Source organism: Lepisosteus oculatus, chromosome 9 (assembly GCF_040954835.1).
Source record: "Lepisosteus oculatus isolate fLepOcu1 chromosome 9, fLepOcu1.hap2, whole genome shotgun sequence".
NCBI classification, from domain to species: Eukaryota; Metazoa; Chordata; class Actinopteri; order Semionotiformes; family Lepisosteidae; genus Lepisosteus; species Lepisosteus oculatus.
In genome coordinates this window covers 36,103,426-36,119,177 of record NC_090704.1, presented here as the reverse complement: position 1 = coordinate 36,119,177, position 15,752 = coordinate 36,103,426, and the positions used below count along the sequence as shown (strand labels likewise).

Sequence of the window (15,752 nt, the reverse complement as noted above, 5' to 3'; positions counted from 1 at the left end):
ACAGCCAGGTAGTACCATGACTGTCTGGTTCTTATCAACATGTTTTTTTGCAGGAATTGTTACACCTTGTCCAATCTAGCAGTGGGTCAGGATAGACAGCAGGAAAATCATCTCCTGCACTTTGTTTTCCCTTCTTTTTCCAGTAAATCTGACTTGCATTTGTGACCGGAAGTAAAATAAATAGTTGTTGCGAAACGGAGAAGGATTATTAAAGTCTCAAGCCCCCACCACACAATCAATATGAAACACACAGCACAGGCTCCACCTTCTGAACACTATAAGTATAAGACATCTGGAAACCAGCTGTTGGTTCGGATGAAAACAGCCTTTAAAAAACAGATGTGGAACCAGTTTATTGGCATGCAAGTTCAATACTTTATCCTCAGAGAAATAGTTTTACTTCTGTGTTTAAGCCAGTATAAGTACACATTTTAAAATGTTTAAAAGGTTAGGCATCTAGCTATTGTCTGTATAACATTAGTGTAGATATATTAAAATACCAAAGCTGAATCAAGTAGCAGAGCAGATTTTTATTTAATAAAAACATATTAAAAACAGTATGTGCTGCTCAAGATCAGGAGGCTGTTTTCTAGTTCTTATAAGCTCTATATACAGTATATATGAATTAGTTGCATTTAATGTATTTTGGTATATTCTATGCTTGAATGTATTGTGTATATCTGGAAAAACATTTCTAAAAAAAAAACCCTTGAATATCCCACATGAGAAGGTAAAGCAAAGCCTACACTTATATAGTGAACTTCAGCCATTTTCATGGACCTTCATCAAATCAATTCAAAGGAAGCTCAGGTCGTGCAGAGCTTTAGTAAGAGTGGTTTAAATATTGTGAGCTTGAAAGAATAGCCTACACTGATAGAAAGAACTGAACCTCCTAGTCTTAAACAGAGAAGAATAAGAGTTTTTACTTGTCTTTAATATTAAAAATCTTCATTTTTCTCAAAATCAACCGTGAAACTCATTTTAGAGGAACCATGTTCCATGCAGACACTTGCAATGCAGAAGAGAGCAGGAGGCACTTGAGTATACATAGGGTTGTGGCGGATCTCTGTTACAATTATGAGCCTTGTTGTTGTAGCCAATACACTGACTTCTTTTAAGAGACGTCTGTGTGATATCATCTTGTTTATAACCTCTCTTATGTTCTTAAGGCTATTTTATAAAACTTTAAATTTAATTTCCAATCACTCAATTTAATTATTTATAGTATAAATTTAATCTGTCATTTCTCTGCTTCGTCAAGTCGTAGAGCTCAGTTTTTAATGAAATGTAAAAATGTCCGAAGGCTGGAGATGACACGTTCATATTACTAATGGCAGGTACAACAGCAATACCACCCTGTTTCCAGATCTGATCAAAGCTCCGAGGCCAATCAAAGCTGGGTCGACTTCAGTAAGTAGTGTTTGTCGACCAGTAGGTGACAGCCTTCCTTCTGACCAGAATTTCCAGACCAGTGCACCATTATGATGACAGTGGGTACTGTTCTAGGTGATGTTGTCCTTTGGATTGAACTGGGTTCCTGACTGATTGGTCATTAAACATCCCACTGTTTGTAAGAATAGAGGTGTTTTTCTCATTTCTGCTTCAGTCATGCTCTATCTGGAATAGCTAAAAATGGTAAATGGCTTTAAACATCTATGTCGCACAAGGATCTAAAGGACGAGCCTGCTATTCTATCATTTAAAATGAAAAAGAAGAGCACAGAAGTGGGTATACGAAAGAGTTATCTAACTGTAAAATTGCACACGTCTACAGCATGCAGGGGGTGTGTTTCTGTTACTTTCATTGAATACATTGCACCAAAGCAAAGAATTTGCTTTTTGAAGGAAATTACCTAAACACAAGTGAAACAGAGCATCAAACATATACTCAAAAATTAAAATTTTTATTTGATAGAAATGAATCATATTAAATTAATATCAAACAACCTAAATGGTCTTAATAGTACTATTAATAGAATCTGACCTAACTAAATTTAATTCCCCTTAATTCATTTGGTGAAGTAATTTATGACTCCTGCACCTGATCTGCTGTGTAGTGGGGCTGCTGGTGCAGTATGACTTCTGCATGTGTGACATACTGATTTGTTAAACACTTTGGAATGAAACGCATTACACAAAATCTGAAGAAGAAAAAAGAGCACTTTTGTCTCTAGTGACTTTATCATCAGAATGCTGTGCACAGCACTTTAAACACCACAAATGCTAAGTATAAGCATTTTTTGATCTACGTATTAAGTCCAGAAAGAAAAAATAACATAATTATTTTGGGGGGGTCACAGATCTCAGATATCACTGTTGTTCTATATGGTACACAGCTAGAGGGGGCAGGGGGGTTATATGATATGTGCAGCATCCTGATGGTGACATCAGGCACGGATCAGGCAAGCTCTTTGCCATAAGCAAGCCAAACAAGTAGAGTTTTATTCCTTAATGAAAAATAAATACATTTAAAAATATATATTTTTTCCTGTGGAGCTCTCTTTTGCCTTGAAGAATTATTTTGGGGTCATTCAAAAATTCAATTCCATGTTTGGGCATGCAAATTTTTCCAGGTTAACTTTCTTGTTGGCAGTACTCAAGTTTTCTTGCTGAGCTCTTGAAATGGGTTCTGCACTCCCTGTAGTCAGTACTGGGTTGGTGCACAGCGTGAACAAACTAGTGCCACCCTGCCTCCCAGGCTAACCTAACCTGTCACAAAACTTCAAATATTAACTGGAACTTGTCCATTTGCTTAGTAGTATTAATGTGTATTGTTTACCTTGAAAATCTTTTTTATGCTGTGCCTTTATTGTTGTTTTTTGGTTGTGTTGGAACAAACGTCACTAATAATATGTTGCTTTCCTTTATGTAGACAATGTACACTTAATATGCATTAAGGCTTGTCACTTGTTTTAAAAAATTGGCTATAAAAAAATAGTACCGGGTGGTGTTTTGCAGTATGAGTGACTTGCCTCATTGGTTTCTGTGGTAGGTACACTGCAGACCTATATTCTGCTTTACACATTTAATGGTGTGAGGGATCAGCACATGGTATATATACCCAGCACATCAGCTACCGCAAAAAAAACTCAAACTGGTCATGCTTTAAAGTTATTTTTTTTACTTTTTTAACTTCAGCAAGGGCTCTGAAGTAAAATGTTACTCGGTGCATTTTTTTCATGCTGAAGGAATTTACTTCTTAATAAATTAAATAGCTGGTGTTTATTGGGTAAAACAAAATGTGACTCCAGAAAAACAAACATTTATTAGGTGTTTTATTTCAGTAGCTCTTAATGAGCTACTAGCTATTAATGATGCTTTAGGAGATACCAAGGAAGTTTATATCTCTGGCAACAAAGAGCCTGATCTTTAATGACTGAAAAAATAATAATTGGTAGCGTCCTTTTCACTTGTCTTTTTCACTCTGTCTTTCACTCTTCTTCAGGATAAGGAGACGAAAGAAGTCTTTGCCCCTCCAGGTCAGTGCCCTACTCATGTTAGCACAATCCAGCCATTGTTACCTGCCCTGCTTTGTAACAAGCAGCCTCTGGCTCCAGAGTGCTTCAGCCAGCGCCTGTTAATAGTGCAGGTTGAGAGTCGGCAGACCAGATGTTGCTAGTTTGAGCTCAGGATCCTGGCATTAGCTGACAGCGAGTGGGGTTTGCCAAGCAGCGAAGTACAACTGGCAGAGCACTCTAGGGTTGGGTGGGCATTGATCCAGCAGGGTCTTTACAGTTCAAAGCATAAAGACAACATCTGTGACTTTTTAGATGCTTATGGGCTTGCAGTGATGTATGTAAGAGAAGAGCTGACTTGCTTCTCTGGTTGGTGCTCACTCTCCTCTAAGACACTATGGGACAGGTGGACAATGGCTCATTCTAGAGGACAATATCTGCAGGTCTTCATTTCTCTCATAGTTGAAGCCATGATCTGTCTCTTAAAATAATTTGATTTTTTCCACATTTCATGGAAAAATGAGCAGCCTTGTTATGGAGAAATTGTTATGGAGAATTGGAATCCAACACCAAGCAGAAAAGAGCCACAGTCTAAGCAGAACATAGCAGCTGTGAGTTGGGCTCTATGCAGGGCCTGGTGCAAATGTTAAAATAATGATCTTTGCACCCCGGGGATATAGGACAATGAATTAAAAGACTGAAAGGATCATTAAAGCATCCTGTTGGTGAATTTCATATTCAAGACTGAATTCTGGAGGTACAGATGGCAGTTGTATAACATAGGCTCTTGAGAGAACACTTATATGAACTGAATCACTTAACCTGTACCAGAAACCAGGCCAATGCAGGGGGAAGGCTGGGCTGGCTGTGTGTGTTGGCGAAGCTCTAAAGTGCTGACTGACTAATCGCTGTTTCCTCCTGCAGATCCAGACTGCCCTCTGAGAGAAGCCAGTTGCCAGAGAATCCCACGGCTCACAGTGAAGGTAAGGCCATAGCTCAGTGACGGATTCAGCCCTGCATTCGCTCACATCACTGTGTAATTGTAGTGCACAGTGTTCTCTCTGTAGTTATGAATTGGTCTACTATAGGGAGGGTTCACCTGTATTCTGATTTTTCTTCCAGAATAATACGATAGCTATTGCACTTAATTAAAACTGATTAAAGAAAGGAACTCTTAATCAAAAACAGTAAAATAGTGTACATGGATTTTTGGTAAGTTTTGTCTGTTCAAATTAATCCTTCTGTGTTCTACACTGTTATATTACTCACACTTGGAAGGAGCAGATATAACTAAATTTTTTAATTTTTGTGAAGATAATTATGCAAAACACATGTGCAGGATAAATCTATCAGTTTTTTATTTTCATTTAGTTTTCTTTAAGATTAGTTTACAGAGCTGATGATATGCTGGTTAGAGCTGCTGCCACATAGGTCCTGGGTTCGATTCTGGCCTAGGGTGCCTTCTGTGTGTTATTAGCATGATTTGAACTCTAATACTTGATCATTGAAGCTGTTCAGATTCTAGATTTATATATTTTTGATCTACTAATGTCAAACTAATGTTAGCCACTTTAAATTATTGGCAGCTGTAAACATTGGGAAGAGTGACATCTAGTGGTAGTTCATATTAATTGAACACCATTTGTTTGTTTTAAGAGTCACTTTGATCCCATAAGTCAAGCTTGAGAACTTGTACTTGAACATGACACCAGTCCATCACAGGGCACCAACCCAGACCTACAGGGACACTTCAGTTGTCCTCTATGAAAGGTAGACTGATCTAGTGTTCCTGAGAAGATGCGTTATCAATGTGGGACAAGAAGAGGAAGGTGTGAGGAAGCCTCCTGGTTCCAACTCCCACAGCCATGGGGAGAGCTTGTAAACTGGTCACAGAAGGCAGCTCCAGCTGCCATGCTACCTCCTGCTCTGCTGAGTCAGGATTACTTCAACACTCTGAGATGTGTCATTCATTGATCTTCACTCTTACATTTCACTTGAAAATAATGGAGAGTTTTAAAACAGTCAACTTCCTTCAAAGTATATTTGATGGTATTAACATCTTTTGATACATAATTGTGCCCTGTCATCGGAACTGTAGTACTAATATTGAAACTTGATTCCATCTTCTGGTGTAAAAGTGGCCTCTATCAAAGTTTTAAACAATAGAGTTGACATTTTGTATTGCGTAGTTAAGCATTTTTGTCTTTTACTTTCACAAATAGATCTGTGAATTCCATGTTTATTTTAATTGTCTAGTCTGAAGACAGTTGTTTTCATGACAGTAGGTTTTGCTTCATACGCAAAAACAGAAAACAGAGCAGTGCAGTATTCTAATATATTTGCATACTGGCAAGTGGTATTACCATAAATGTGATTTTTCTTAATGGATATGTGGCTTCAAGTCCCCGATCTGCTGCTGAGTAGCTGTTAAAAGGCTGTATGCTATGAGAAGTGCACAGATCCACTGGCATTTTCATTATAACCTTTCTTACAAAGTTTAAGTCTGTAAGCAGGGGAGTTTGAGCACCAGCCTCTTGTGTGTTTCAGGCAAGGGAACACTGTCTGGCCATGCTGGAGGAGGCACTGAGCAGCCACCAGAGGGCGGCAGCCTGCAGCAGGTAAGGTGTGACTCACATGAGGAGCTCGTTCAGGCCGTGCGTCTTCAGTGATTGCTGACAATCAGAAAGAGACACACAAATACAAAGGCAAGCAAAAACAGTCAGAAAACTATGTTTACAGACACTTACCACTCAAGATATAGTGGTCCATATTCAGTAACCCAAGCATCCCATCACATAGCAATGGCACATAGAACCCACACATAAACGGGCAAATACTCTGTCACACATTCATTAGTGGGTACAAGAAAGATCAGACTGGCATGCTAAGACACATTCGCACTCAGTACCAGTGCAAACCTTTTTGTTATTTGTTTCAGACCGCATCTCAAGATACAGTGAAAGTGGTTTATAAATTATATACACATTTCCTCTTCTCCAGCTCCGACCCCCGGTCATCAGCCATCGACATGGAGTATGAAGTCTTCAGACTGAGCAAATCTGCCAATCTGTACAAGGCGACCATGCTGAAGAAGGTAGGTGAGGCTGTTGCTGAGATCTGGAATAGCTACTGTTTTGAATGCAAGGTGGACGCTATACTATGGGCAGGAATGGATAGTGCTGAAACATTCTATGTACCCGACCTCTTTGTTAGTCTGTAATTTTGAATGATGTGTTGGTGCAGTGAGCTCACCTCTGCTGTCATTTCAGGTGACAGAGATCAAGAAAGGGGAGAAAACAAAGGCCCCTGTTGGCCTGGCCGAGGGGAGTGACAGAAACCGCCCTACAGCCAGAGACGATCCAGAGTCCGCGGCAGCTTCAGAGAACTTTGTGCCGGCCTCCCAGCTCTATTCAGTAAGACTGTACGCCGGCTGACTCACTTTATCACAAGGGATTGATGCTTCTTCAGTGAAACTGGAGTAAAACTCATGCCCTCTCCCACTTTTTTTATCAGCCATCGACATGTTTCATTCATTTTCTTTATAAAAGTTTCACGGACAAACGCTGCTCGATATTTGGAGACATGTAGTCACTTATTAAGCACAAATTAAAATAACATTAAAGGACATGGAATCATGATTAAATGATACTAATGATAATTAGCTATACATGTCTAACCTTATCAACATAATTATACCTAATTTAACTAAACTCTTAATAGTAAGAGGAGGCATGGTGTATGTCAGCACTTCTGTCTCCACTGTCTTTGGTTTGATACTGGCTTTGGGTGACCGCCGTTGTGGAGGTGGCATGTTCATCCCATTTTTGCATAGGTTTTTGATAGGTGCTCCTGTGGTCCTGTTCCCTGTTGGCGTGCAAAGATGTGCTGGCTATGATTGAGTGCCTGTAGTAAAGGGCCTCTTTCTCCACGGGCCTGTGATGACCTGGTGTCCCATTCATACATCCCACCGTGTGGATAGACTCTGGCTGTAGTAACCTTCTGAAGATGGTGAAAAACAAATCCCATACATTCCCTAAAATATTTGGGGGAAAAAAATGGAATTTAACATGACCTTTATAAAGTCAATTTACTTGTGTGAAATGCTTCTGTTTTTAACAGTTTATGTGCCTTGCAGTTCTGCTTCAGGGAACAAAGAGCAAGGAATTTGGTGTACTTGTACACTGTGTAATAGCCACATGAAATAAGGGTCAATGCCCTGCGAGCCAAGATGTACAACAGCACACTAACTGCTGTTTCAAACTTGGTAGATACAACCAAGCCAACTGGCAATTCGAAATTCTAAAAAATAATTGCGGTTAATAATAATTCTCAGATAATGAAATTCTCAAGTTTAGAAACATCTGGGCATCATGCAGTGTGCCATTTGTTTGAAGCTGCAACCACGTGTCCCTTCTGCAGATGAAGTCCAAGCGTGTGGGGGCAGGGGTGCGGGGGGCCTCGAACCCCTTCCAGAGTGCTGCAGAGCTGCTGAGAACCTCCCAGAAAGCCAGCGTCGCTGAGGAGGGTAAAGCAGCCCAGGAGTCCTCAGCTTGTACGTTGCAGGCGCTCTGTAGTCCAGAGGACACTCAGGGAGAGTCCGGAAGTGAAGAAGCATCAAGGTCTGGCAGGAAAGGAGGGGAGAGGCAGGAGGTGTCCCAGCCCAAAACTCCATGGGACAGACCAGCTGTGAGCAGCCCCTCCAAGAAGGGCAAGGTGTCCAAGAAGCAGCAGAAACTGTCAGAGGCGGCAAAGGACTCACGGAAAATCTCCCAGTTCTTCAAGAAGAAGGAGAACGCTCCCAAGGAGGAGGAGGAGCCTCCTCAAATACAGTTTCCGAATGGGCAGGACTGTAAGGGTGGCTGTGAGGACCAATTCCCATCTCCATCTCCCACGACTCCTGGCACCATGGCTCGGGGAGAGGATGGGGAAGATGCCTCCTCATCTACAGACAGTGCTGGTAAAGCTGAGAACAGCTTGGGCCCTGAAGCACAGGAGCCATCAGGGTATGTCTGTTACTTGACAAGCACTGAAGTACGTTATTGGTGTAGGATTCAAACAGAACGGTTAATTTTATTCATTGGGCAACAGCTTAACTAAAGAGAAAGTAAAGTTGGTTTTAGGGAACTGATTAAAGTGCATTGCAAAAAAATTGGTTTACATGATGCTTACAGGCTTTATGAATACATCATGCTTCTGTAATGTAAAGTTCTGTCTGTATTTCCTGTTGTCCAAGGTATTGTTTTTCATTTTGGAGGAAGTTAGTACTATTAATGGTAATGTGTGATTGAATACACAGAACTGGTGAATACACATTACTGTCTGTCCCTGCATATAGACAGTGAACAGTAACGGTTAGCTGTAAATAAGGAAACTCTGATCTTAACAATAAAATATCTTTTTTAAGTTTAAGATTTTCCCTATGGGGAAACTCCCACCCCAACCCACTCCATGCTAAATTAAATTATCCATTTTCCAATGTTTTAGGATCTTCATCAGATCCTGATTTTAAAAAATTGTGATTGTAATGGGTATTTTTTTTTGTTTAAATAGTTGTGGAATGTTATAGAGTTTGTAACCTAGAGTTAGGTTTTCTGAATTAATCTGCTCATTTTTCCAGTGCTGTCTGAACATGAGCCTGTTTCTTCTTCTGTAATGTGTCCTACATAGTGATCTGCTTGACAGAGAGTCTGAGGACAGTACAGGCAGCCCAGTAAGCTCCGGGAAGAGGTCCCGCTCACAGAAGGTAATCTTCACTAGAGAGGTCTGGTTTTCAACACCATGCAAAGCACTCTTTTATTTTCACATGTGCAGTTATGAATTTCATGATCTGATCCTAACAGAAGTGGGCTGGCTATATCAAAATGAACACTCTGAAACAAGGTCTTGTTATCTCATTTTCTCACCACACTACTTCAGTATGAACGTGTATGAGAGGTCCAGACTACTGGATCAGGATATTCTCAGCACTGGGACTTGAGGACTTCACTTGCTTCTCACAACATTTTAGAATGCTGAAATGGCATCACTTTCCTGGACTTTCTCACCCCATGTATCAGAGGACCAGTCTTGTGGGGGTAGTCAGTGTTCAGAAATGTGCTTGAATGTTTAGACCTTATCCAACCAAACCCACCACTGTATTCTTACATGTATATCCAAATTAAAACTTTATATGGGACTTATTTTATTATAATCTGTTTTTAAACTGTTACTGTTTTTACTCAAATATTGGAGCAAATATTACACTTTAACCGTGTGAAGGGTTTCAGAACTTTCCACTTTTAGTTGTATTCTTTAAAAGTTTCAAACTCTACAATTTTGACAGTCAGCTAAGTACTGGTGTAGAAATGTTGGTTATCTAAGACTTCTTATTTTAATGTGGCAGAAGTTTATTGTTTTCACTTATTGTCTTTTCTCATACACATGGCACTAATGGTGCTGGCATCGCCTTTCATTTCGTTTGATTTAGTCTCCCATTTTGAGGGAAAAAAACTTCAGGAGTTACCTAGTTGAAGAGAAATAACCAGGTTCTTCTTTTAAGGAAAGCCTGGACTCTGAGAATCCTGCATCGAAGCGGACCCGTGCCGATGAACTGCCCTCTGACCCAGGCCAGCCAGAATCAAAGGTCTCTCTCCTGAAGAAGAAGGTTACCTTTGATCCTAACATAGTCCAAAAGGAGAGGGGGCCTCAGGCCCCACAGCCTGTGGTCTCCCTCAAGGAGGCAGCTGAAATCGTGGTGAAATATCTGACCCCCTTCTACAAAGATGGCAAATTTGCCTCCAAGGTAAGACAGACTCCAGCTTTGAGAAATGCTGTGGCACAGCACAGTACATCGAGAGTCACGGTAGTGACTCCAGTCTTAGAAGACTGTGTTAATAATAAGGTCATTTTGTATATACAGGGGCAGATACTAAAGCAGTCCATTTCTTTGTGTTCCCAATGGACCTGCGCACATTAACATCCTACGCAAAAGAAAATGCAATTTTTACTTTTATTTAAAACTTAATAAAAAAAAACTATTCTAAGCCTGTTTTGGGATCCCTTACAAATCCTAAAGTATGACATTGGCGACCTGTGACCAGGATTTCCAGCTGTGGGAGTTCCCTGGTGCCATCGGGATTGGGTGTGCTGGAGTCGAGTCCATTCTGCACTGCTGACTGTACCCTTGCTGGTCACTGATGATGGTGTAACCTTATTGATGGCACTGCAGTACTCTTGCAGTCAGTGATTGCTGAGTGGGGTTACTGTGAGGATCACAGTGTGGAAACGGGCTGGGAGCCAAGACCCTTGCTCCCAGTGCATGTTTATAAAAAAATAGCAATTTTAAATGTATTTTTAAATAATTATGCATCTCATAACCAACTCATGTTCTTTTAATATTAGCTGTTATCTGTGTCTTGCATTCTATGAATTTGTCTTTTCCTACAGGAGCTGTTCAAAGCATTTGCACGATTCCTGTCTCACTTTCTGACAGAAGGCAAGACTCCAATGAAGAAGAATGGTAAGAGTGTCAATGTCTGTTAGCTTTGTTTTTGAACATAAGCCTTCAGGCAATGAGACAAAACTAAATTTGATTCATAAACTTTTTTTCAAATAACAGAATACAACAGTAGTACTTCTTTTTATTTTTTGGCAGCCTAATCTAAAGTGTGTGAGATGTCATGGTTAAGATGTCTTTATGAGTGCTTTAGTAAGTCAAGGTAGTGTAAATGCTCAACATAAGTGTCATGCATTATGCACAATTAAATTAGTATGTTTAAATATAATTTTTTAATAAGCACTTCATTTTAATAATTTGTAATACATTTATTACAAAGTTTTCACAGATTTGAAGGAAACTTGTAGAACTTTCATGGATTTAAAGTAATGATGAGCAGAACTGTTTTCAATTAAAGTAGTACTTTTCACTTGACTGTGGAGAGCTGTGATGTCTGTGGGCTTTCATGTCACATCTTCTCACACATGTGATGTTTTAGAACTTGAAGAACTCCCTTTCTAAGGTGCCAAGCAGTGACATGTTTTAACACGTTAAAATAAGAAACATATCTGCCACGTATCTGTGCGAAGGCAGCTCATGTGGGTAGCCACTTCATGATCCACCTAGTTAAAACTGGTCAGGCACGCAGCATTGTGCTAACTGAGATTATACGGGCATCTGTCACACCAGAAAGCACGATGCTTCATTATGCCAACAGCCTTGAGTGAGTCTCCCACACGGGAAGGTGACAGAAACTACTCTTCTTTGGTTTGCAGTGAAAGAAGAAGCGAGGCGTCTGATCAGCAGGTTCTTCAAGACAGTCCAGCGCTGTGAGAGCGAGGCAGACTGGAGTCACCTGCAGAGCCCTGGCACGTGAGAATAGGGCCAGCGGGGAGGACAGAGGGCACAGGGTGACACCACAGCCCTGCAGGGACAGCCACCATTGACCATAGCTCAGGACGTGACTCGACACAGCAGGGCTTCACGCTGGTCATCAGTCGCGCAGGGCAGGGGATTGCCCACAAACTCAGGGTCCTGCAATGGTGCACACTGACTGTAAGCACCACTGCAGCAAGTTTAGTCTTAACTCTTTCACTATGAAATATGCTCATGCTAACCTATAACTTATTCAGGAGGCCGAAAATTATAAGACATCCTTCTAAATCCCTGATTTGATATATAGAATTGTATCTTAAAATGAACCTAATGGAATGATCCACAATTTTCAGTGGCAGCCTGCATGTGTAGAATGAAAATTCTTGAATTTGATCCATTTGTTATCAACCTGCGCTGAGCCTAGTTTTCACAGTGGCTTTTATTACACTGTCAAGGATGAGCCAGTACTTGCCAAGTGCATTCTCTTAGATGTCTCCTTTTTAAACCACTTAGAAAGACCTGCTGTTATTATGTTATTCATAGCCACAGAGGACTGTGCATGGAATATAATTTCATGGGCTTGCAGTATTGAAAGAGTTAATACTCCAGTCCAGTAAAGCACTTTAAAACATTGGGGTTTCTCTCTCCCATTTTCAATAAGCTTTTCCTGCTGTATCCTAACAATATCCTCTCCTGGATAGACAATACTAAAGAAGTGAATATCATTAGCCATACCAGGGGGCTGTTTGGGTGAGCTTGATGACCATGACTCCCCCCACCGGTAAAATGTCAAACCATACCAAATTGTGTGATCTTCCTTTAAGTGCACTACAGCAGGTGTATCTTTTACTGCTAATGAAGGGTGTTGAATTTGCAGATTTCTTGATAATTTGACTATTAACCTGCTAGCTCAATTGATGATTAACTAAATTGGACCAGTTCAACAGTATTTCCCTGTTCCCAAGATGTTCTGGTTTTAAAGAGTCCTATAAAAGCTGCTGGAATGCAACCCCCCAGTACTCGAGACTGGGCAGCCCTGCATTACAGCAGCAATGGTGCACAGAGGTCAACCTTATTTTGTAGGTCATGTTTATGGATTACTAAATTGGCAGTTAGGTTTTCTTTTGTGTGTTAAATAACTTTTGGAAGATATATAAAGTGAAAATGCATGGAATAACTGATGAACTGGTAAAGCCAGTGACTTTTTCTGTTATGTTAAAATTAATGGGCTTAGATTTTAAACAGCTAAAAAGGTTAGTGTTTTCCTCAAACTTGTTTACAGTGCTTATAGTGGAGAATGTATTTGGCATGTAAAGATTAATTGGATATCATTAAGCTCCATTCTTTTATACCCAAAAAGGCTATATTTCAAGTTTAAGAACTGTTGCTTGTCCTACAATAACCTGACACTTCTAAAACCAGACAGGTCTGTTTGCAATGTTGCCTGTAAAATGAAAATAAATTAACACAGTTCAAAGCTGAGTGTTTAATATTTTAGTTTGTTCACTTTGTGCAGATGGAAGTTGTTGTGTTCTGATGTGTGTACAGCTGATCAAGCATCACTTATTTTGGGGAATGTTTTATACGTTTGGAAGATATATTTATTCACAAACATAAAAACTTAATGACACTGGTAGAAATTATTACTTCATGTTAGAATATTTTATATTAAAGCAGCCCATGTTGTAATCAAGCCACATTCTTAAGACCGTGCTCAGTTTACAGATAAACACGGTGTCAGTTCCCAACACTGAGTAAATGATTGAAACTTGAAGCAGGTATTATCCAAGCTAAGACAAAAACTGTCTGGGTTTTGAGAAAAGGTAAATACACTTTAAAAAAATGTCACTGAATTAATTGAAACGGGTTGTTGACTGTCTACGGGTAGGTTTAGATTAATGCATTATTGCTAGACAGAAATTCCCCAGACACACTGATGTTCAGATCTGATATATATAACTGGAACAATGTTTCAGAGTGATATTGCCCAGGATGAAATGGTACCTGTTTTTATTATGATCTGGCTATCTTTTGGAAAACAAAAGATCTGACTATCAGCTTTTACACTGCACTTGTTTTTTTTTGAGTACATTGAATTAATATCATAGTCTTTACCAACCTCTTTTAAGGATTTTAACACCCCGTCCTTCATTCTACTGCTGTGTCTTTTGTGGATATTGTTTTTAAAAAAGACTTGTGTGATCTGAACACATTTTCTCACAGTTTATGAAATCTTGGGTAAAACTTCACATGAAAATGTACATTATATATATATTGGTTTGTACAACAAAGGATGTTGGTCATGAACAGTTCCTTTTATAAGAAAGTATTAATTTTAAAGCTGATCTTGTAAATAAGTAAGTATAAATCACTTTTATTTAACTTATTTTTTCAAGTACAGATGAGAAATGGTAGGCTTGTCAGACTTCATGTGCTGATTGACAGAGAAGATGGTTGGTGAGGGATATCCTATTTCTTATGAAATCCATAAGCAGGCTTTTCTGCAGGACTAATTTATTGAATGTTGGTCTAACCCCGATTCAGAGACATTCACGATTGTAACCATAACATGCAGTTTTGTACAGACTTAAACCATTAAGTCTTGAACTAGAGCGCTGTTAAAAGGGTACTGTAGAAAGAAATCTACTGTGTGGACTTGCTTTAAGACTTTTTTGGTGTTCAAGTGTTCACGGGAAACAGAAATTAAAAACCTTGAGCTTGCAGCAGGACCAGGAAACCCAAAATCCTAAAAGCACCTTTGATTTATTAATTCCTCTTTATTTTCAGACATTTTTCAGTTCTGCTGTGCACCCTGTGCTTTTGGAGAGACTCCAGCCTGCCAAGACCCTCACCCTCAGTAGAATAAGTGACTTTGTAATCAGGAAATTGATTTCTATATCAGCTCTGTACTGTTTTGGACATGTAATATCTATGAATAGTCACAAGGTGGAATTGTTCTATTTATTAAACAAGCTCAATTATGTGGAAGAGCATAAGAGTGTAAAATTGTCAGGAGCTAAGTCACCCACATACAAAACATTTTTGGACAAAAAGACAACAAAACTGGATATACTCAGCTACCACCACTACTTCAGAAAACCTGTTTAACAAACAGTACAGAATTTCATTGGTTTACATACTGAAGTAAAATAGAAAAATGAACTCATTTTAAATTTTGATTTCAAAATAATTCTTTATGTACTATTTACTTTTGGTCAGAATGAATAATTTGATGTATAGGTAAAGATGGGAAGTCATGTGCATTCAGTGTCCTTGTGTCAATAGACATAATACCTAAGACCTTTTTCCTTGCATTTTGGCTGATTATTTAAAACTAGGTTTTGCAATTACTAAAATATTTAAATATATTTGAGTGCTCTGTCATTAGCTCTAGGTTGTCGATTGGATTTGCGGAGGGCTACGTCTCCTTTGAGTTTCCTTTCATCCAGATAGAAAATGTCTATCAGACTGATTAGCTGTGGAGGTTTGTGCAAAGAACGAAAGAAAGCAAATAATAAAGATTTTAAAACTCGCTGGCCAGAATCTTAAGCAGCTTGAGTAAAATGAATGGACTCTTTTAATAGTATGCAATGAGCAGTTGGTTGTGGAAGCATGAGACCGTTTCATCACCTTCCCTGTCCAGAAAACTCCCCAGATCTCAATCCTACTGTAACCCCGTGGAGCCAGCAGGGCACATTTTTTTGCACACTATTATTTCCTTCATCACACACTCGAGTGAATATCACCTTGCTAGAGGAACAGCATCGAGTTGAGCTTGTAATGTTTCTGTTCCTTCTGTGCTCCCTACTCACAGAAGTCCCAGTATTTTGGTGAGCAAAATTATGTCTTTTACATCTCTTATTGCCTTTATGTACTTTTAATTTTATTTTATTCTGTCCTTGGTGTGTAGCTGGGGGTAGCCTTTGACGTTCTTCACACAAAGCATTA

At 39.5% G+C, this 15,752-nt stretch overlaps 1 protein-coding gene across 2 annotated transcripts in view; it reads left to right on the top strand.

Moving 5' to 3' along the window:
- Nucleotides 1–13,294, top strand: part of recql5 (RecQ helicase-like 5) — a 43,743-nt gene extending 30,449 nt beyond the window's left edge. Inside the window, exons 10-19 of one of the 2 annotated variants that reach the window (XM_015356487.2) lie at nt 3,445–3,478; nt 4,379–4,437; nt 6,002–6,072; nt 6,455–6,548; nt 6,724–6,867; nt 7,874–8,457; nt 9,122–9,197; nt 9,993–10,235; nt 10,880–10,952; nt 11,705–13,294. In XM_015356487.2, coding sequence (XP_015211973.2) covers nt 3,445–3,478; nt 4,379–4,437; nt 6,002–6,072; nt 6,455–6,548; nt 6,724–6,867; nt 7,874–8,457; nt 9,122–9,197; nt 9,993–10,235; nt 10,880–10,952; nt 11,705–11,805 — 1,479 coding nt within the window. In that variant the 3' untranslated portion in view covers nt 11,806–13,294. Of the gene's footprint in view, nt 1–3,444; nt 3,479–4,378; nt 4,438–6,001; nt 6,073–6,454; nt 6,549–6,723; nt 6,868–7,873; nt 8,458–9,121; nt 9,198–9,992; nt 10,236–10,879; nt 10,953–11,704 lie in introns of those variants that run through there. The other variant, XM_015356488.2, reaches the window with a different exon arrangement.
- Nucleotides 13,295–15,752: the final 2,458 nt, after the last annotated feature.